General features: G+C 35.2%; 1 protein-coding gene and 1 long non-coding RNA gene across 7 annotated transcripts; one reads left to right on the top strand and one right to left on the bottom strand.

Annotated features, from left to right (window-relative positions):
• Positions 1-1,719: 1,719 nt before the first annotated feature.
• Positions 1,720-15,750, bottom strand: LOC133692563 (uncharacterized). Of its 4 annotated transcripts, none has more exons than XR_009841955.1 (5): positions 15,228-15,750; positions 14,461-14,545; positions 3,373-3,820; positions 2,447-2,850; positions 1,720-2,267 (listed from the first exon to the last, which is right to left on the bottom strand). It is a non-coding gene; the product is annotated as an uncharacterized LOC133692563 (long non-coding RNA). The 4 variants fall into 4 exon arrangements; XR_009841952.1 differs by having other exon boundaries at positions 14,461-14,533; XR_009841953.1 differs by having other exon boundaries at positions 14,466-14,533.
• Positions 15,751-18,540: 2,790 nt separating this feature from the next.
• LOC133690998 (COP9 signalosome complex subunit 4) lies at positions 18,541-22,810 on the top strand. 3 transcript variants are annotated; one of them, XM_062111285.1, is made up of 14 exons: positions 18,543-18,705; positions 18,786-18,937; positions 19,128-19,231; positions 19,346-19,406; positions 19,715-19,807; positions 19,903-20,003; positions 20,596-20,704; positions 20,790-20,834; positions 20,976-21,044; positions 21,131-21,222; positions 21,337-21,379; positions 21,803-21,862; positions 22,241-22,300; positions 22,422-22,725. In XM_062111285.1, exons 1-14 carry the CDS (start codon positions 18,576-18,578, stop codon positions 22,494-22,496), a joined length of 1,194 nt encoding a protein of 397 aa, XP_061967269.1. In that variant the 5' UTR covers positions 18,543-18,575; the 3' UTR covers positions 22,497-22,725. The 3 variants fall into 3 exon arrangements, 2 of the variants coding, with proteins under 2 accessions (XP_061967270.1, XP_061967269.1); XR_009841562.1 differs by lacking the exon at positions 22,422-22,725 and having other exon boundaries at positions 18,541-18,705; positions 21,337-21,403; XM_062111286.1 differs by lacking the exons at positions 21,131-21,222; positions 21,337-21,379 and having other exon boundaries at positions 18,541-18,705; positions 22,422-22,810.
• Positions 22,811-22,905: the final 95 nt, after the last annotated feature.

The raw sequence follows: 22,905 nt of genomic DNA, 5'->3' as shown, positions 1-22,905 counted from the left end.
GGTAAAAGTAGCTTGTCTTTTTACGTAAAGGGAGTATACTAGTATAGCAGAGACTATCAGATTAGATGAGCCACTACGAGGGGGCACAGTTTCAAATCTAAAATGATTGCTGCCACGTGCAGGGGTACTTCCGACTTTTGAGATTGCATGTGCCAATTAAAGCCACTCTGGCCTCCACCAACTTCAATCTATCCACTTGCTTAGTCCAGGTGTATCTATTGTGTGGCCCATCACTGTGGGTCTAAGACTAGATGCTATATGGCCGGTCTGATCTGACGGGTGCCGGGATGGGCCACCGTTAGACAGACCATCTCGCCACTTATTTTCTATCTACTGATCATCGACAAATAATTACTAGTAGAATATTAGATCTTAAGTTATTAACAATTTATAAGGCAATAATTCACACGCACATAATCATCAAGTGTGAACATGAGGCAAGGCAGCGCAGCAAATCTTTGAAGTTTCCGAGGAAATTAAATTGTCTGATGTCAAGATGCCGAACCATGCAAGCAAGAATCCATGATGGGGTTTTGTGGAAAAGAATTGTACTCGCACTCAAAAAGTCGAATCTCTGTTTTAATATCAAATATATTTTATATTCTTTCGTGTTGACCCTTATCCGAGCTTAATTATGAGGGTTTTGAGCTTATCTTTTCAGGAGTGTATTATCATTATGCTTTTTATAAAATGGAGGACAAAACACAGCAATTTGAATTAGGTCAGGTTTGATAGCATTAATTTACTAGTTATTGATAAGCAACAATCAAAGTGTTCAGACTTAAGAGTTAAATTTTTTTAAATTTTGATTTTTATTTATGTCAAGTTATATATATATATATATATATTAACCATCACAATATCATCTTCTGGTGTGAGATTTAAATTTTATTTGTTATAACAATATCGATTGTTTCTTCAAATAGTTTCGTATTTGTAAATCTATAAAAATAATAATTTTTTAAAAAATTTGTTTTTAATATCAACATATTAAAATGAAATAAAAACATAAAAAAATAATTTAAAATTAAAAAATTAAAATGTCTTTTTAAAAATACTTTTCAAATACAAAAATAAACAAACTCTTATCTACATAGCTACAAATTTATTTGTTGTTAGTTGGTACTTTTAAAAATATTTTTTAGTTAAAAATATATTAAAATTATTATTATTATTATTATTTATATTAACATGTTAAGATTATGAAACAAAAACATCAATCTTTCCAAGTAAAAAACAATTTAAAAAATATATCCAATCATAAAAACAAATAATCTTAATTTATCTTTAATTTGTGTATACTCATTTAAGTATTTGTGTGGATTATTATGTTATAAATCTATTAGTTTCTAATAAAAATCTATCACTATTTTCTTTTCTGGAAAGAAATATAAGTTATGTTATGTCTTAATATAAGTTATGTCTTTTTGTTTTTGATTTTGTGGTGAAAATTGCTTTTTAATTGAAAACATATCAAGATAATATATTTTTATATTTTTTATTTTTAATATTAACATATCAAAATCATCTAAAAACACTTAAAAAAACATTAATTTAATATTAAAAAAACAATTTGAAATTTTGATTTTTTTTTCAAGAAAAAAACAAATTATAACCTAGAAATAACACAGACGCTGAAAGAAAAGAAAAGGGGTGTCCGATGAATGTAGTCTCCTTCCTCTCTTTCTATCAGGCTGCAATTATTGAAAACCAATGGAATAGATTAGAAAACACCCTTTACTAATTCAATTTCAAAGCAATCTGCTACTCTTAACAAGCTTGGCAGTACTGAGGGGAATCTGAGAACACACACACTACACTACACATTTCTAAAACCTGTTTACTAACAAAGTTGATGGACCAAAGGGAATAAAGAATAAGACTACAAGTCAGCGAGCAAAGCACAAAACAAAAAGCAGAGAAGGGTGACAGGTCCACGAAGTAATGATAGCCAGTTTGATTATCTTGAGGTTGCTTTTCCGATTCCAGCAGGCACACCTTTAACCTTGATGGTTTCATCCCTCCCTCCATACCTTTTCTCCTTTATAAAAAGGCTTGCCCCACTCTTGCTATTCCGATTCCAGTACATGGAGTTGATTGCGTAACTTTGATAATTTCCAACCGAGGTGAAATGGGGTTTTTAAGTGTTAATCGGGCACGGCATCAGAAATTTCTTTTAAGCCTCATCTCAAATATCCCAAAAGAATCTCTGAAACACACGGATTACACGTTGAAGGTCAGACGTCATGCCGCAGGCATTGCCTTCTCTATTTGCACACATGTATGTTTTTATTATGAAAAAACAAAAAACAAAAGGTCAGGTACATTATGAACAGAATATAATGACGTTCAGGCAACATTTACATCTATGCTACTACTACATATGGCATAATACTGCTGATGGTTACGAGTCTTTAGTTTCAAGCAGGGGGGAGAAAGCACACACCTGGCCACTTGGAAGGGTAATGCCAGGTGCTGATAGGCTAACGTCATGCATGCCAGGAGAATCCTAGCAATGGTTCTTTGAATGTACCGTTATATTCTCGTCCAGAATTACTTTGCCTCAGCACCACCAGTAAAGCAGTTCATGCAGTTGGACAAACCATTTCATCTTTACAGTACAAAAAGTTTCCATGGATAATTACAAAAACAATATACTCAATGCATGGAGCACTGCCAATATTTATGATCGGCATGCGTTGAAGATCTCACCCCGCATGACATCTATATATTGGCATGTGCTCTAGCGTATAACGCTCTGGACCTAGATACATGCCTGTCTTTTCCAGAAGAGCAAGCCCTTCATCCCTTCCATATCTCGAAGTACAGATCTGCAGTACTCGAAAAGTCCTGATAGAATAACAAAAGGTGAAAAAATAATCAAAACATGAAACATGTATTATAGACAAACCCGGCACCATCCATCCATTCACAACTCCTAGCTTCCTCGTTGGCGCGTGTTAGAAAGAGTGCGCCAAGCATTGATAATTTTCAATTACCACATCCATGGCACTCGTGTGGGATTCCGAGTTTAGCATGGAGAATATTTGAATGGTCCATAATGAGCCAAAACAAGATAAATGTCTTCAATGGAAATTATAACAGGATTCAAGCTTGACAAATATTGCGTGAGAAATTGATGGAGATGTATTCAAGTCGAATGTAAGAAGGACTGGAATACTCAAGTACCAATTAAAAAATATTGATCCTAGCATGAAATGAGATTGCTTTCATCAATTATACAAAAAAAGATTTGAAAAGATTTTATTTTCAAAATAAAAATCCTGGAAATCTTGTTAGAAACTCACATGGCATCAAACCGCGTACCGCCCTTACTCTAAATAAATGAATGACCACTTAAATTTTTCTTACCCGCAAACCACCAAGTGTGCGCTCTAGCATAATAGAATCAACTGGCTGACGGGAAGATGAGAACACCTAGCCTGGAGAGTACCTGAAGCTGATCTGCTTACAGGCAAACATTTCATTGCCAGAGAAAAAAAACAAAGAAGCAAGGATTTATAACCAAAATCCATCACTTGGCAGTAGGCAACGCCAAAATCTTATCTGCTCGCAGGCAAACATTTCATTGTCATAAAAAAAGAAAAGGAAAGCAAGGATTTATAACTGTTCTAATTTATGAATGAATGAGAAACTATGAATATTAGCCCTCTCATAGCAGTTGGCACCCCAGTACAAAAAACCTGTTCCGCCTTCTTTCCATACACGCCAAAAGACAGAAAGGTGTTCAGTAACACATCCCAATATGCGAATTGGGATGAGGATCAGAGGATCCCAAACACACATATGTTCACCATTCCTGCAGAAGGAATAAGCTCACCTCGCTTCAGAATAACTATACATGACACTGAAAACAAGCACTGTACATCCAAGTTATTAAACATGTTACTTTCAGAGAAATAACAGTCAAAATAAAAATTAGAACCCCGGGGATTAATACTTATTGTAAAGCATGCTTGCTTCTAAATAATAATGGTAAGCCAAAAAACTTAAGCAGTCCTGAATAACAACACCCTGTGCCGATTTAGAATCCATCATATTATCAGATTGAAGCTACTTGTTTCTTTATATAGTAGCAGAGACTTGAAACTAGTGCTTCTATTAACAAACTGAAATACTACAATCTGCCTACTTCCCTTTATATGCCGGCAAGAACAAAAGCGTCATAGACTAGACTGCAGTTACAAAGCTGTTAAGAGAACTATGGGTGTCATGCTTTTTGAACTAAATGGGAATGATTCGAGGGTACTTGGCAGTGTGGTAACGATTGCTTTTCAAATAATTTTTTATATTGAAATGCATGCCAATGATGTTTTTTTATTTTTTAAAAATCATTTTTAACATCAGCACATCAAAACGATTCAAAACGTACAAACTATATTAAATTTTTTAAAAAAAAATTAAAACTTTTTGGGAACATGGTTTGCACCGCGTTCCCAAACATGTTCTTAGCATGCCCATACCCAATTAATATGCTTAGTAACTCATATATTATGTATGGAACTTATGTACCTCCTACGGAACTCCCTTTTTCAGTTGCGGAGAAAAGATTCCCTTTTTTAAGTATTTTAGTCATGATGTCACAATTATATTTATAAAAACAAAAGGAAGCATTTATTCTATACGAGAAGAATGTCAATAAAGTTGTTTAGTTCTTAAAATGATAGAATTTAATACGGTTCGATTTTATCTCTTGAGTTTAAAGGCCAAGCTGAAGTTTATGATAAGATTATTAATCTCCTTGTTTTGACAATCTGGCCCATCTTTTCTTGATGAAATGGTTGATGGTTTATGCATAATACCTGCAAAAGGTCCCCTCCAAAAAGTTTTGGGACTTTTTGATGATTAAGTCAATATCGATCATATGAGAGAAAAAACAATTTTCTTTTAAAAGATAGCTCTAGAAATAGATATATGTTATTTGTAGTAGAGAAAAATCAAACCTTATTAGTGGCATTGTTAGTGGAAAATGATCAAAAAGTCATTGATCTCTTCTTCATGAGCTAGGCCATTATCATTCCTAATTATCAATGGATTTGAAGCCTTGAAGTTTTGGAAGATTTTTGATAAGTATCCTCAGGATATTGGTTCAAATCGTAACTTCAGAAGTTATTGAAAACTCATGGCTTCATTGCCATTATCATCCTTAATTATTATCATAGTTGGAACTTTGAGGTTTCGAAAAGCCTTTAATGACTACAAATAGAGAGTTGGTTCAATCTATACACAACTTTAGGAATTATTGCTAACTAAAGACTCCTACCAAGCTTGCAGACCTTATAGGGTAAATGACCCCTAAGTAGGGAGGTTACCTTCTCTTTCACTAGTTATATTTTCATAATAATTGAAGGAACTATGTTTATTTGGAAAGAGTCCTTTTAACGACTACCCATAAAACTTTCATTAGAGAAACGCAATCCCCTCTCCTCTTTAGGACCCCAAAGCATGATAGAAATGTATTATGGTCAATAACTAGAAATGTAAGTTTCTTGTATATAATTTATATTGTTCAAAATAACAAATGTTTTCTACTCTCTAAATCTCAAATCTTTTAAAGATGAGATGAATTTACTTTTTCTAGTACGGCAACACATTTACTTTGAAAGTAATGAATGTCTCCTTAGTATTATGACACATTTTATCATAGAAATGATTGACAAGCTCTTCCTAATGCGATCACACTTTTATCCAAGGATGGGATAGACGTTGTATCAACAACGGGGATTGATACGGTTTCCCCAGGGTGTAAGCCTCTTAAATCTTCTAAAGATAAGATGAATTTACTCTTCCCAATGCGATAACACATTTACTTTGGATGTAATGAACATTTCCGTAGTGTTACAACACATTTTACCTTTGAAATGATTAAAATGTTCTTCCTAGTATGATCGCACTTTTCTCCAGGAATGGGATAGACGTTGCATCAACAACGAGGATGGATATGGTATCTTCAGGGCGTAAAACTCTCAAATCTTCCAAAGATGTGATGGATTTACTCTCTTGAATGCGATAACACATTTATTTTGGAAGTAATGAACATCTCCTTAGTGTTAGGACATACTTTACCTTGGAAGGGATTGGCATGTTCTCCTTGGTACGATCACACTTTTCTTTAAGGATAAAATAAACGCTACATCAATAACGAGGATGGATATGGTCTCTCCAGGATGCAAGCCTCTCAAATCTTTCAAAGATAAAATGAATTTACTCTCCCTAGTGCGATAACACATTTACTTTGGAAGTAATGAACATCTCCCCAGTGCTACAACATTTTACTTTAAAATGGATTGACATGTTCTCCCTAGTGCGATCACACTTTTCTCTAAGGATGGGATAAATGTTGCATTAGCAATAAACAGACATCTGCAAATGATATCCCTTTTTGGTTCCTAAAAGGCATGTCCATCATAAACTCTTATAAGGTTGGATGATTCATCGTTCATCACCATAAATGATTTTCTAAGTATGGACGTTGGACCTGGTGACAATTTTCTAAGTATAGGTGTTGGACCCAGAAATGATTTTCTATGTATGGGCATTGAACTCATACAAGGACTCTAAACTCGTGGAAAGCAATGTGAAGGTAAAAAATTTATAATATAAAATAAATGATATATATATGAAAGAAGATTACATATATACAGAGGGGTCTAAAAATTCAGCTTAGGTTCCCGTGCTAGATACTCCTCCTCTCACCGGTCTATAGCAGCTTGATCGGGAATACATCTTTGAAATTAGGGAATGGGACTAAATGGAAAGCCGCAATGAAATCCATATGTATTCCTCTTGAAAGATTAAAGAAGAGCAAGTTTGATATGGCCAGGAAAATCTTGTCTCCCATCATCTCGGTCAAAGTTGCTAAACCCTTAAAAAATTCTTAAAACTTCTCAGGAGAGTGCCTTAGGGCCTTCAACTTTGTCTGGAAATGCTGGGTTTTTTCCTTAACAGTAGCAGCAAGCTCAGCTCATGTGGCAGCAAGCTCACCTCATAAACTAACTTGGAAGGCCCTGGCTTCAAAAAGCTTCTGCCTTAGAGGAACCACCTTGTTGTAAAAGGCCTTAAGTGCTTTTTCCCTGGAACCCAACTTAAGGGCAAGACCTTGAGTTTGGTCTTTGAGCGTTATACAAGTCACTTCAATACTCTGTAGCTTGGCCTCTATAATAGTTTTTTTCTCTTGTAGTTGTTCAAAGGCAATCTGATTTTCCCTGTTCGCAGCCACGACTGCCCTTACATAACCCTTTTCGATCACCAATGCCTTTAAGAGTGGGCATACATTATAAAGGTTTGTCAAAGATAAATGTTAAAAAATATAATCATCAAACCAAAGCAAAAAGAGAAACGAGGGTTTATTTTTTCCTTATATTAAAAGTCATTTAGCTAGTTAAAGCTAAGTAACGATGAAAGCTTTCATCAGACATCACTGAGATATCTGATAGGATGGTGAGGACCCTCTTTAATGTTCTTACCACCTCAAGGTCCATTTTCCCTTCAAACATAGCCTCCATGAATTGCCCCTCCTCACTCATCAAAGTTGAATAATCAAATGGATTTCGACCTAGAGCCAAGAACATTATAAAGGTTTACCAAGGATAAATGTTCAAAAATATAATCATTAAACCAAAGCAAAAAAGAAATAGGGATTTATTTTTTCCTTACATTAAAAATCATTTGGCTAGTTAAAGCCAAATGACGATGAAAGCTTTCATCAGACATCGTTGAGATATCTAATGGGATGGTGAAGACCCTCTCCAATGTTCTCACCATATCGAGGCCTGTTTTCCCTCCAAGCATAGCCTCCATCAATTGCCTCTCCTCACTCGTCAGAGTTGAAAAATCAAACAAATTATGATCTAGAGCCAAGTAAGAGAAAACACCCTTAAACTCATTGGTGCTAACTCTAGTAGAGGTCCTAACCACTACTTAACTAATAATGCAGGAAGTTGAGGCAAAGGGAACACCACCGCAAAAGCCTATGTCGGTGGGACTAGAACACGAGTTTTTACTAGGGTAGAGATTTTTCTCTTCTTGAAGCGGATGGTCGCATCCGCAATCACGGCAAGAGGAGCCAAGTTTACTTATTCCTGAGATAAGGGAAGATCACGACCCTCAGCTTCTAGAGGGGCTATATCTCCCACTATTGTCTCTATAGAGACAAGGCTCTCAAGAAAAAAAAAGTTCTTCGATGAGGATGGGGGAGTCTCCCCTCCCTTCTACTAGTGGTACGAAACAAAAAAAAAACCCCTGGGAAAGCTCTTTACAGGAAATCCCATGACATATCTCCTCCTCCTTCAGCTATTAGCCTTGTAAGGATAAAGAGAGGTTAGATTTTGAAACAAGGCAAAAACAAAGGAAAATGGCAGGGCGGCTTTATACCTTAAAAAATAGCCCTATAATATCCCTTGATCATCTTATCGACTTCATAGTCAATACGGATTGAATCCAGCACGACACAATATTTCTCCTTATTCAAGCTTAGACGAGGCTTGTTGTTTACTTCATGGGAGTGACCTTCCAATAGTGGGAATAACTCCAAATAAACTACAATGCCTCTCGATGATTGATCGTCCTAACATATATTATAACCAACCATCTTCCCCTCCACTTCTTAACAGACGTTGGCTTCTTAGTCACCGTGTTCTTCATAGCACCATTGCTCCTGTTAGCAAAGGTGAAGAACCATCGCACATCATTGTTGTCATAACTTATTTCTAGGTTATTCCCTAAATTCATTTTTTTTCAAAATAAAAATAAAAAAATAAAATAAAGGCTGGCAGCGTGGAGAATGCAAGTCAGAGAGGATTCCAAAAAATACATAAAAATCAAGTTGCAATTTTGAAGGAAATTTGAGGCCAAATTGTACCCCACTATGCCCAAAAAATAGAAAACAATGGAAGTTCAAAGTTAAATTAAATGATTATTAGATGAATCTACATAAAAATTAAGTCCAAGAACATAATTAAATTTTTAATACATCAATTTAATTTAATCATAGGCCAAATTAAATTTTAATTATATTTAAGAATTAATTTGGGTCCAATTAAAGAATTTAACTAGGTGCAATGACTTAATTATAGTTTAAAAGGGTCAAATTAATTTTATTAGGGGCTTAATTGATTAAAAATTAAGTTTGGAAGCTCAATTGAGAAAATTAGAATTTTAACAGACCAAATTTAATTTTTATCAAGTTAGTTACTTGAAATTAGGGGCAAAATCACAAGAAAATCAAAGTTTTAGGGTCAATTAGGGGTTAAATTAGAAAATTTCACAACCAATGACCATTTTGCAATAGGGCTTAATTGATTGAAACCAATTGTGAAATTGAAAAAATTTAAAGTTTAATGGTCAATTAGGGGCTAAATTGAAGAAATCTGAGGCCTATGACCAAAATAGAATAGGCGCCAAAATCCAGGATCAAAATTGAAGTTTTTTAAGGGCTAAATTGCATTTAATCAAAAGTTTATGGTCAATTAGGGGTGCAATTAAAATAAATCAAAATTCAGAGGACTAAATTAAACTTTGGCCAAAACCCTAAATTAAAAACCTAAAAAACCCCAAAACAGTGTCGTTTTGAATAATTAAAAACTGTTCATTATCTTCTTTAATTTTTGCCTGAAAAGACTGCTCAAAAGGCTACTTTTCAAGTGCATTTAATGCTTCATATGTCCACCAAATTTGACAAAACTTGCACGAAAACAATCACGCGACATCTAACTACAATCAGGTATGGTTTGTTCAGACTGATTGACACCACAACGGCCGCAACGTTGACCGAAAATGACCAACTCAGATAGCCTTGAACCGTTAGATTTGACAATTCATGATGCTTACTTTGAACAAACAGTTAAGATCCTTTCCAACCAAAACAAGGGCCAAGATTTGGCGCAATTAAAGATAAAATTTTTCTCTTCCACCCCCTATAAATAAGGGTAGATTTCATGGCTTGAGCATGAAGAAAATCGAGTTAAAAGTTGGCCAAAAACCAACCTTTCTAATTTTTCAAGCCAATGTCTCTCTCTTTTCTTTTTCTCTCTCCACTACTTTTTTTTCTACCGTAACCTTCTTCATGCCATGACAGATAGCGGCTTAGCCTCTCTGTGAACTCATCTCCTCGCCGGCGATAAGGGCAACCACCGCCAACTCCTCCCTCTTCCCTCTGCAGATTTCTTTCTTTTCTTCTTCTTCCAGTTGTGGTAGTGACCAAACTCTTCACCAACGCCGCCACCAGTCTCTTGCAGCCACCCAAACCAGCAGCTCCTCCCATTTGCATCAGGTGGCCTCCTTTTTCTTCTTCCCTCATTCCTTCCCCTGGTTCTCGTAGCCATTACATGCAGGAGATATTCTACATGCAATGGAAAAATAATTAACTCCTAAAGGTGGGTTGGACCCGTGTCAACCTGGCCCAGGTGGTTGGGCCGGGTCTGGCCCACCTCCTAAAAAAAAAAGGGTCAGATCTGTTGAGCCACTCAAAAAGAAAAGTTAGATAAATAAGTTTCAGTAAGAACTAGCATTATACTTATTCCCCCCCCCCCTTTTACTTTTCCTCTTTCTATTTGTGCTTCCACCCGGGCTTTTCATTCTAAGAAGGAAATGAAAAAATAATTTTTTGTAGAAAGCGGCATACAAAAAAAATCCAGGAGGACGACTTTCAAAAGATGAGTAAGGATGGGGAAAGGGAGGCTCTCGAAACCAAACGAGACTAGAAGGAACATAGGAACTAACACCATTCCTATAAGTGCTTTTGTCTTGAAGAGCCCACAAAGGGGCAGCCTTTTCTCTCTATCTTGGTCTCGATTTAGCATCATCATATATCGATTTGGAGAAAATTTGGATTGGTTGTAGTGTGAGAGCAGTTCCTCCATGTTATAGCTGTGGAGGTGAGGGGTTGTTGCCTTCCTTGGTTTTTGGGGGAAGTATCTCCATCTTTTGACAGGCCTGTCGAATCCTGAAAATGGGCTCTTAGAAAAGCGTGGCAGGGGAGGTGCGAAGCTTAATAGAGGCTTGCAATGGCAGAATAATTAACTCCTAAAGGTGGGCTAGACTCATGTCAACCTAGCGCACGTGGTCAGGCCGGGTCTGGCCCACCTCCTAAAAAAAAGGGTCAGATCTATTGGGCTAATCTTGACTGCATGCAATGGGAAAATAATTAACTCCTAAAGGTGGGCTGGACTCGTGTCAACCTAGCCTAGGTGGTTGGGCTAGGTCTGGCCCACCCCTCTAAAAAAAGAAAAAAAGGGTCAAATCTGTTGGGCCAATCGCGACCCAACCCTTTTGGGCCGATCTCAACCCAACCCGATTGGGCTTGACCCAGCCTGTGTGTGTGTGTGTAATATATATATTTTTAAAAAATTCAAAAATATTTTCAAAAAAAATTGTGATTTTCTCGCATGTTTTTCTATTAATTTTGTATAATATCAGGTTTGTATATTTTCAAAAAAATATTATGCATACCCGATATTAGAATACTTGGTTTCCTCTCAAATATTTTTAAAAAAAATCTCAAAACTTTTAAATTAATTTCTCTTTTCAGGAGACAAAAAAAAAGAAAAAATATATTTTGTTTCCATGTATATGGCCAAATCTTAAAAATTTTCCAAGCATATTTTCATAAAAAAACAAAAATTTGCATCTCTCTTATGTTATAAAAATCCAAACATGTGGATATCATAAACACTTTATTATTATTCATTATGATTTCATCAAAATATCAAAAACCCTTCATTAATTATTTTTTAGGGATTTTGATGTTGACTTAAGTATCTGAAGGTGTAAACTGTATATAGTAGAGTGCACTTTTAAGTATTAAAGATACAAGGTGTAAAATAAATGTGATGTTAAAATTTAAATTTTAAAACAGTTAGGACTTCATTCAATAAGGTAGAGACTCTCTCACAAAAGGAGATCTACCTTGAACCTTAGACGAGACCAACAAATAGAAACCTGACCTAGAAAAACAATCAAACAATAATATAGCTTAACTTAGGTAAGGTGCACTAGGGGGATGTGTCTTTTCCATGCACAACCAGTCTCTTATCTAGACTCTCACAGACCATATGTTCCTAGTAATCAAAATACTAGAATACTTGGTTTTCTCTCAAATATTTTTTAAAAAAATCTCAAAACTTTTAAATTAATTTCTCTTTTCAGGAGAAAAAAAAAGAAAAAATATATTTTGTTTCCATGTATATGGCCAAATCTTAAAAATTTTCCAAGCATATTTTCATAAAAAAACAAAAATTTGCATCTCTCTTATGTTATAAAAATCCAAACATGTGGATATCATAAACACTTTATTATTATTCGTTATGATTTCATCAAAATATCAAAAACCTTTCATTAATTATTTTTTAGGGATTTTGATGTTGACTTAAGTATCTGAAGGTGTAAACTGTATATAGTAGAGTGCACTTTTAAGTATTAAAGATACAAGGTGTAAAATAAATGTGATGTTAAAATTTAAATTTTAAAACAGTTAGGACTTCATTCAATAAGGTAGAGACTCTCTCACAAAAGGAGATCTACCTTGAACCTTAGACGAGACCAACAAATAGAAACCCGACCTAGAAAAACAATCAAACAATAATACAGCTTAACTTAGGTAGGGTGCACTAGGGGGATGTGTCTTTTCCATGCACAACCAGTCTCTTATCTAGACTCTCACAGACCATATGTTCCTAGTAACCATAATACTAGATGACGACTCATAAACTTTAATCATAATTTTATGATTAAACTTAAAACTTCCTTCCTAACAATAGCACCTCCTCAGGAGGCATGAACAGCTCGTTAGCGCCCTCGACGTCGCACCAACAACAGTTGCCACCATCAGTGCTGGGGACCAATTGGTAGCAAATTTTGAAAACATTTATCGTGGGCTCGAGCTCAACCATTCTACAGAATTTCTCGAAAGAGGACACAATTATCCATCCTTGAAGAGGGAAAGAGTATCTCATTGCATACATGCAGATAAAAGCGGTAATTTCAAAATAACCCTGAGAGGTGCTCAAGGTCAGCTAGTTGATACACTCATTAGGGTGAGGCACTTGTGCCACATACTCGTCAGGTTAGTGACGAGTCATGAATTCCATGTCCACAGCACATATGTTGCTAGGGACATCGTTTTTAAAAGTCCAAGGCAACCTCACTCTCTCCTGAAAGTCTTTGAAAGGGGTAAGATATGAGAGTGGTAATTTCAAAATAACCCTGAGAGGTGCTCAAGGTCAGTTGGTCAATACACTCATCAGGGTGAGGCACTTGTGCCACATACTTGTCATGTTAGTGACGAGTCATGAATTCCATATCCACAGCACATATGTTGCTAGGGACATCATTTTTAAGAGACCCAAGGTAACCTCCATCTCTTCTAAAAATCTTTGAAAGAGGTAAAAGATAGACTCCTATAAGGGGATTTTCTATCCTCTTCCCCCACCAAAAGAGACCGCTAATGTAGCACTTTCTCTCGCCCTAGGTCCCGAACTGAGGGACCCGTGTCCCCTATCACTTCTTTTAGGTTCTGGTTGAAACTCCTCTATCACTTCTTTCAGGTTCTGGTTGAAACTCCTCATCAAGGGATGAAGCGCTTCTATTTTTAAAGAAATGTTCTGATGCTTCTAGGATCCATTTTTGCTCTGAGTAAAAGATAATTTTGGGTCTTACTATGAGAGTAGATTTTCAAAAAGCATAAAGAATGAAAGTAAAAGAAAAGTCACAAGTAAGATCCCAATAGTCTTGTATGGGACATATAAATGAACATTTCTCCTCTTCCATAAAAGAAAAGGACCTCAAGAGCTATAAAAGAGACCAAGATAATCTCCACGAGGCATGTTCAATTTTTTTCTATTACAAATAACATATCTATTTCTAGGGCTTTCTTCTAAAAAAAATATTTTTTTTCTCTCATATAATACTGACTTAATCATTGAAAAGTCTCAAAACTTTAAGGAGGGAACCTTTTGTAAATATTGAACATAATCCATCAATCATTTCGCTAAGAAAAGATAAACTAAATTATTAGATTTAATAAATTAATAATTTTATCCCAGACTTCAGCTTGGTCTTCAAACCCATTAGATAAAATCAGACCTCATCTGAATTGCATTAATGTGCTGTCAGTTCTGTAAGCACCCATTAACCCCAAGCATTGGTTTATGCAATGCCAAACAATGAAAGAAATGTACTAAAACCAGGATAGCTGCAAAGTTAATTAGTATTGCCAAAAAGAGCAAAGCACCTACACATGCAAGGCACATGTCATGACAGAAGGCCTTAAATCCCAAGTGCTGTATATAGAACATGTCGGCATGCTCTAAATTAAAAGCTCTATATTTCAGATATTAAAATACAAATATCATCATTCATCATGACAGAATCACAATAAGGACCAGGATATGTTTAGTATATCTTTTTTCTGTCAAGGGAAAGCACGACGTTGGTAAGAATTACCTCACCATTCTCTGGCTGCAGTTCAGCGACAGTTTCCTTGGCCAGATCCTCTTGATTACCAAGCACCCGCTCACTGCACAGAAAACTAATAAATAAACCATACCACTTCCGCCTTTTTTGCTGATGATAAATAAATCACATCATTGAGAACACTTGGAAGATCTTAGCTATATGAAATAATGCTAGCATGTCCCAAATAACCTTATGCAACTAAATGAAAGTCAATTTAAGATAATTGACAACCAACAAAGTAGAAGTCCAACTTGTTATCTTAGGCGCACAACATGTGAGGTACGTACATCAACATACTCTTAATTGGAGTTCCCTCCAAAAAATGGACAAAATTATCAGCCTCTTAGATCTAAATAGCCATGGTAGTCCATATCCCACTGATAAGCTTTTGAATCCATATGGACTGCAAAGAAGGCCACTTACTATTGCATAACCAAGCATCAACTGCTTTGACCGAAAAAAGGAAGGAAGAAAAATCCATAAAAAATGGAATATGCATATGATTCTGAATCTGATGCAACTTTTATATATTGATTTGGATGGTGCAATGGGGAGACATAACATTCCTTTAAGTATGGAGATGTATTGATGCGGGTATACAAGCCACATTGATAATAAAATAGTACAAGTGCCTTGCTGATAACACGAGTATATAAAATGGCATGCATGCATGTGTGCAAAGTAACATGCATACGCGGCATGCACACCTACAAACATATGTAAATGGCATGTAAAGAAGCAATTGACAGCAATACCTTGTACAATAAATTTGAGTACGAGGGCCGATACCTTGTACTTTGGAACTCTCACAAAAGCCTCGAAAGGAGCAGGCCCGATACCCGAGTGGTGCATCATTTGGTCCTTCATCAAAAAGATAGGACGGAAAAAAAGCATAATCAACTAATGACTGGATTAATGGTTAAGCCATAGTTTCGCACACTGCAACCGTCTTTTTTAAGGTTCAAAGCAGAATGAATATGGTGTTAAAGGGGAAAAGAAAAGAGAGAAAGATTCAGTTTTTTATGCTACATGAAATGCAAAATTCCGTTAATTGCAATTGGTCGGAGAAGTGTCACAATCACTACAATAAGAAAGAATACATCTTGAATCCTTATAAAATTTAAGACCAAGGTTTATAATCATTACATGGATGGTGCAGAATAAAGTCCAGTAAGAGAACCAAAGATAGGAAATTCTACTATATCATTCATTTATTCCAAATTGGCATTTCCCTTGTGATAATTCACATGACTGCAACATTTGATGATTGGGATTCACCACAGATGCCTGAAATCAAGAGGAGGAATTAGACTGCAATTTTCTTTTTTCTGAGACAAAATAATCAATTCAGGGACAGTAAGCAGCATTTCAGTATCATTTTGTCGTGCCTGCTTGAATATTTTGATTGAATAGTAACACTATATTCCCCAGTTCACATCGCCAGAATGTCTTCATTCAATGGGACAGTGGGATGCATAAGGATTGACCAAACAATGTAAGAATTCTTAAATAAAGTTAATGTAAGATATGCATGGATAGCCATGAGCCAGTGTAGTTCCACTCTAGACGAAGTAACTCAGGATCTAAGATAAGACGATAGTCTTGGAAGGACGGTGGTGGGAATCAGTCAATTAAGGGTAGAGGCAATAGATCGAAGAAATTGATTTTGGAGACTGAACAGTATCCAAAAATGTGATGGATCAAACAAGAAACTAAGATTACTAGAAGAATTGATGAAACTGACAGCAGAGAAGAAAAAGAACAAGCTATTGAAGGTCAGGAGAGAACGAGAAGATAAGCAGAGTGCAGAATGCATCAGGAAGGCAGTTTAATCTTCATACCAAAAAGAGGAAAATTGGAAGCTATGGAACTTCTTGATCGTCAAGGATTAAGAAAAGGCCTCCAGTCGTATAACATTATCTTGCAACAAGGACTAAGCAAAAGGATCTCTAACGCTAAAAGCAATGTATGCATGGAATATCAGAACACTCACTCAATCCATTTCTCTCTAATTTACAATCCTTTTCCATTCTTGTTGCTCTCCGTTGTGACTCAAGACCCTGAAATTTTTATTGCTCTACATTCTAACATGGGGGGCTACAATCTAGTGATTATCCCCCAATATGATATTAAATCAACTGGACTCGGATTTGGTCTAATCGAATCTTTAAAGAAAAATCTATTTAGATATGCAGGGATTGCTGGAGTTTTGAAACAGCAAAAACTGAAAGAATTCCAAGTTCAAAAAGTTCAATTTCTAGAGATTCAAATTCAAAGATGGTGAGAGTATTGATGCTACGTACCTCTTGCAAAAGTCAGTGACATATCGCGATCCATTGTAGAAGATGAACCACATCAACACGATCACCAGAATATCTGCCAAAGTTTAGGGACTCGCAAACTCGAATTCTATATTCAGAATTCAAAATGAATTAAGACAAAAAGATGAAGTAAAACGGATCTATCTGATCTAACAAAATAAAAGAGGATACTGAAAAGGCAACGCTCCCACCAATCCAACATGAAAAGACCAAAAGTGACATTGTAGAGGTAGATCTTACGTTGAACCCAGTTCATAGCTCTGACCCTAAAAACAACAGATTTGTGGGAGCCGGTAATAAGATCTGTTGAGAAAGAAGAGAGGTTGTTAATTTTGAAAGAGCTGAGTTCGGATCTCCGAGAGAGAGATTTGTCTTGTGATTTTGGAAGCTTAGTCGGTTGTAAGTTCTAACGATTTGCCTAGCCTATTACTACATGTTATTGTATGGTACCGGTCAAGCCTACCTTGAAATTCTAGCCGTTATGCTTTGTACGTGTGGACGTCTTGCCTAATTGTTGATGGGTTTTCTCAATCCAATTGTTGTTTGATTTTTTAAGAGAAAAAGGATGGATAGAATTGTCATCTCCTGTCTTAATAATGTTATTTTCGGCTTTACCCCAAAGTTGTGTCACAATTCCGTTATTATTTTCCTTATACCATAAAATGATAATGTATGTGCAATATGTTTGTTATATGTAAGAAAATTCATAGAAATTCACTTAAAAATTGAACACGTTTGTTATCTTTTATATTTTTTTATTCTAAAACAATAAACAAATATAACCTAGATTTTTTTATTATTTAAAGTGAAAATCACATTATTATTTTTAAATATGTAATTTCTATATTAAATTTCTTAAAACAAAGTTATAATACATGCAAATTTTAGAGAATTAGTACATGATCAATGATCTTTCCTCTCTGTTATTATATTATTATTTTTTTAACCAATAATTTTATAACGAGGATCCTCTAGCTTTGAAAGAAAAAAAGTATTTAATTGGTGGTCTAATAATAAAAATTTAGAATCAAAAAATTTGTTTTTTTTATGGTCTCAGGTTCGAATCATATAATTACTAATATTAATGTTCACTGAAGGCTTACCTAGTCATTAACTTCAGGACCCATAGAGATTAATCGAGATACACACAAACCGGCTCAGACACAACACATAAATTAAAAAAAATTATAAGCCACCTATAAGTTATACAATAATACAAATCCTGAGGAGGTATATGCAAACATACCAACCAAATTAACGAAAATACCATGAAGTAGCTATCACTCATAACGGGACTCAACTTGTTGTAAGAACAATGCTATAAACAACCTCATGTCCTGTAAAAACACTGAATTTTGTTACTTTGATAGTTATTTTTTAAAAATATTTGTTATTTAAAAATAATTAAAATAATATTTTTTTATTTTTAAAAATTATTTTTAATATTAAGTTATTAAGTTATCTTAAAATATAAAAAAATTAATTTTAAATTAAAAAATTAAAATTTTAATCAAACGAGTTTAAACACACAATTCTAGTGGTTAAAAAATTATAAAAATTTAATTTTTTTAAATTATTGTTTTATATTTTTAAATAGTTAGTTGTGTTAATATTAAAAAAATTTAAAAATTTATTTTAATACTATAAAAATTAATTGTTATTACAATATTAATTAAAAAATAATTATTTTTGGAATCACTGTTGAAACCGAGAAGGAGCGCTAAATATAAAAGAAATTGGGGCTTAGGTCTCAACCAGAAAAGAAAATTGACAGACAAAGACATGGAGGGTGCCTTCGCCGGTGCCTCGGCTATTACTGACCAGAGGCAAAAGATCGAACAGTACAAGCACATTCTCTCCTCCGTTTTTTCCTCCAACGACATCGTTCAATCCAAGAAATTCATCGATCACAGTAGGTTTTCCTTCAACTGTGTTTTTTTTATCCTTTTAATCTCTTATGGCCTTACCCTATCGTTGAAAAACGACATGTAGTGTTGTCGGACGACGTACCGTTGGTAGTGTCGAGGCAGCTATTGCAGACTTTTGCTCATGAGTTAGGGAGGTTGGAGCCGGAGACTGAAAAGGAGATTGCCATTTATACCCTTGCTCAGATTCAGCCTCGAGTTGTTTCTTTTGAAGAGCAGGTCTCTTTTTTACGTTTTTGGAAGTTAATTTTCTTTTAACTAGGCTGAATTTATGAGAATGTGCTTCCTTCATAGGCGTTTTGCTACTTGAAAGTCCGATGGGCTGACTGTATGATTTTTCTTGCTAACAAAAGTCACTTCCTTTATTATTGGTGATCCGAAATCTTTTTTTTAATTTTATGAGTAACAGGTGCTAATAATTAGAGAGAAACTTGCTGAACTATTCGAGTCAGAACAGCAATGGTCAAAGGCAGCTCAGATGCTCAGTGGCATTGATCTAGACTCTGGAATGAGGTCTGAGTTATATTTTTAACTATAAGAGCATGCATTTCTACTGATTATTGAGATACCCCTATTTGACATTCTATATATATATATATGTATGTATATTTATAATTTGTCCTTCAGGATCATTGATGATACATTCAGATTATCTAAGTGTGTCCAAATTGCTCGCTTGTATCTCGAGGTATTGAATTTCTCATGCATGCATAGGATTTGTGATGAACTCATCAATAGTCAACAACTTGGTGGTCACTGGACTTCTGTGGATATTGTTTGATTTTATATGCTTATTAGAAATTAAAGGCAGTTTTCTTCTAAAATTTTAGAGTAAGGTTTTTTTTTTTGAGATCAATCCACATCTGGATGAAACTGTGCCTCCAAGTTCCAAAATCTGAGTTTATTTTAATGCAAGTTGAGGGAATTTTCTCGCTTATAGGTCTCATAAAACAGTTTGTGATTGCTACTGTTATTTCCCACTGTTTATATATGCAGGATGATGATGCAGTTAATGCAGAAGCTTTCATCAACAAAGCTTCATTTTTGGTTAGCAACAGCCAACATGAAGTGTTGAACTTGCAATACAAGGTTCAGATAATCAATTGGTTCCAAGGATGATTTAATACAAGGCTGAAAAGTTCATTGTTTTGTTAAGTTGTTTGCTTCTTATTTCATGTTGTCAGGTGTGTTATGCAAGAATTTTGGATTTAAAGAGGAAGTTTTTGGAAGCAGCTCTGCGTTACTATAACATCTCTCAAATTGAGAAGAGACAAATAGGAGATGAGTATGTAAAACTAGGTTTATATTTATCATGATTGTTTGGTACATTTATTTTTTTGTTTTCATTCTCTGTGGAATCTTAGATTCTTATCCAATTGTGTTTTTCTAGTTTTGTTTTTTTAGTCATATAGATTGTTATCCAAGCATTGAATCTTTTCCTGCTTCTGCACTACCTGTGATTGTCCTTATAGCAGCACTGAATGCCACATCTGCTATGATTCTCTCCAAATTACCTTAAATAAATTTTGGATATGGAAACATAATTCAGAAGACTGTTTACTTGTAACTAATGCAGTACCTTGCATTTTATGCTTATGAATTATCCAACTCCATGTGAAAGTATATCGTTTAATATAGCCTTTCATATTTGAATATTTCAGCTTGTTTTTTATGGTTGTCTTTGTGCTCAGCTTTAAAATATAAAATTTATCATCTGCAACAAAAAATTGCTGCTGTTCTCAACTTTTAATAAATAAAATTTATTATCTGCAAAGAGATGGTGCACATCCACTCTCCTGTTCCTATTTAAAAATTGTTGGTGTGTTGATACACTGATATACGTAGTTATTTACATTATTCTGTTGTGTTCATCATAGAACTATTGATGAGGAAGCATTGGAGCAAGCTCTATCTGCTGCTGTGACATGTACAATCTTGGCTGCTGCTGGTCCTCAACGATCACGTGTTCTTGCTACTCTGTACAAGGTAAACAATCCTAGCATATGCACTTGAGAAATTGATTCACATTATACTGCTGGGAGATACACTGATATATTGAAGCATGGTCTAGGATGAACGATGCTCGAAGTTAAAAATTTATCCTATATTACAAAAGGTTCTCTCTCTCCCTCCCTCTCTCTCTCACACACACACACTTTCACCATACTGCACCAATATTTCTGTTTTCATTTTTATGTTTTTTCACCCTCAATGCCTCCCAAGTTTTATTAATGGATACCTTGTATGAATTTACCAGGTGTATTTAGAGAGAATTTTGAGAAAACCTGAAATCGATGCATTTTCTGAGGAACTCAAAGCACATCAGGTTAAAACATCTTTTCCACACTGTTTATTGATGCTACCTTCACTTGATTATGATTTATGATTGGTACCCTTTTGCTTATTCAACAGAAAGCACTTCTGCCAGACAATTTCACTGTACTGGATCGTGCTATGATTGAGCACAATCTTTTGAGTGCAAGCAAACTGTACACAAATATTAGGTTGGAGATGCAATGGTCTTGTTGGTCCTCTTTGATTAACTTTTCCTTTAGGTTCCCTGGCATAACATCTGTACTGTTTTTGTTTTTGTTTTTGTTTTCGTATTTTTTCTGTAGCTTTGATGAGTTGGGCACCTTGCTGGGAATCCCTCCGCACAAGGTTGGTTTGTCATGATTTGCCAAGGTTCTCACTTAATTGATGTTCTACTGATCATATTGCATGCCATGTTTTCCTTAAATATTTCCTCCTTTGATGTTATGTTTTGAAATCTGATGGGAGTTCGGTCTTCCTATGAATATTCATGGGTTTTCCATATGCTTGGATCCATCCATTGGCTGTTGCATCTCAGATGATAAGAGCATGCATACTATAAATTTTGTGCCTATTTAATCTTGTTTTACTCATTTCTTTATCTGCAATGCTTTATGATGCTTGCTTATTTGGGTCATGCTTTGAAAATCAAGCCTCTGCTGGTGTTGGTTCTGTCCTTTCATTTTCCTCTTCTTCTTTTTTCCTCCTCAGAATATGCTTTAACAGTGCTTATCGTTTTTGGAGCTTGAACATATGTACTTTGCTTTGCAGGCAGAGAAGATAGCATCAAGAATGATTTACGAGGATAGAATGAGGGGAACGATTGATCAGGTATGAACTATGAAATTCTGATTGTGGATTTCTAAATTTCACACTTTTGATATTCAGACTACATATCATTTTGAGGATCATGATGGACTTGGGATCATTTTTATCCTATTTTTTATTATACTATAGTTGAGCTTTTGTTGTGGCTTGCCTCGTTCATTTCATCATTTTTTCCTGCTAGCAACCACCTGTTTTGCAACAAAACTAATATGTTCTACTGGGACTGTGTTGCTCCCATCACATCAAATTTAAACTGTCTGGGGATTAATCTTATTTGCTTTTTTAGCCTTGGGCTCGCTCTCCATCTGTTTCCTAGCAAGTTTAGGAACCTTGTCTTCCTTCATTTTGCACTGCTGCATCTAATATACCTTCTTATGCTAGGTCGAAGCTGTCATACATTTTGAGGATGACACAGAAGAGCTGCAACAATGGGATCAACAGGTGATTCCTTGCCGTGATTACAAATTTCATGGAATTTAACCAGTGCTAGGTTGCTTTTCAATTTGCTTCATATACTACATATAAGCAGCTCTTAACCCTTGTCTTCTACATTATTTTGCAGATTGTTGGGTTGTGTCAAGCGCTGAATGATGTCCTCGATAGCATGGCAAAGAAGGGCTTGTCTGTTCCTGTCTGATTGGTTTTTTTGATAGCAAGTTAGAAGATGGAGATGGATGACTTCACGTATATATGCACAAAGGCAGAGAAATTAACTTTCCATGGGTTTCTCATTATTTTTGTGAAGTTAGAATATTTTGTAAGTTTTATTTGCTTATTTATCTTGTCAAGAAATTTCAGTTTTTACTCTTAGCAGCACAACGTACAGCAATTGAGTAATTTATTGTTAATTTATTCTTTTCCCATCATGTTTTTCTTGCCAGAGGTACGGTGGCTAGTTGGTTACCGGTCTCGATTCATTGATTACATGTGTTAGTGTGTGGCCTTTTTCTAGCAGCCTTCGTTATTACTGTATAAGATGTCTTGAAATGAATGGATTGCGTTTGCAGTACCTCACGCTCAACTGAATGTTGAAAAGTTATCTTTCT

The sequence above is a fragment of the Populus nigra genome, chromosome 4 (genome assembly GCF_951802175.1).
Source record: "Populus nigra chromosome 4, ddPopNigr1.1, whole genome shotgun sequence".
Classification (NCBI taxonomy): Eukaryota; Viridiplantae; Streptophyta; class Magnoliopsida; order Malpighiales; family Salicaceae; genus Populus; species Populus nigra.
This window is presented reverse-complemented; position numbering and strand designations above follow the sequence as displayed.

What these genes read in the sequence shown, in the direction of transcription:
- LOC133690998 (XM_062111285.1), top strand. Translation starts at nt 18,576, where the DNA reads ATGGAGGGTGCCTTCGCCGGTGCCTCGGCTATTACTGACCAGAGGCAA. An exon ending in CAAGAAATTCATCGATCACA is followed by an intron (nt 18,706 to 18,785) that starts GTAGGTTTTCCT and finishes AACGACATGTAG; the next exon opens with TGTTGTCGGACGACGTACCG. An exon ending in TGGGAATCCCTCCGCACAAG is followed by an intron (nt 21,380 to 21,802) that starts GTTGGTTTGTCA and finishes TTTGCTTTGCAG; the next exon opens with GCAGAGAAGATAGCATCAAG.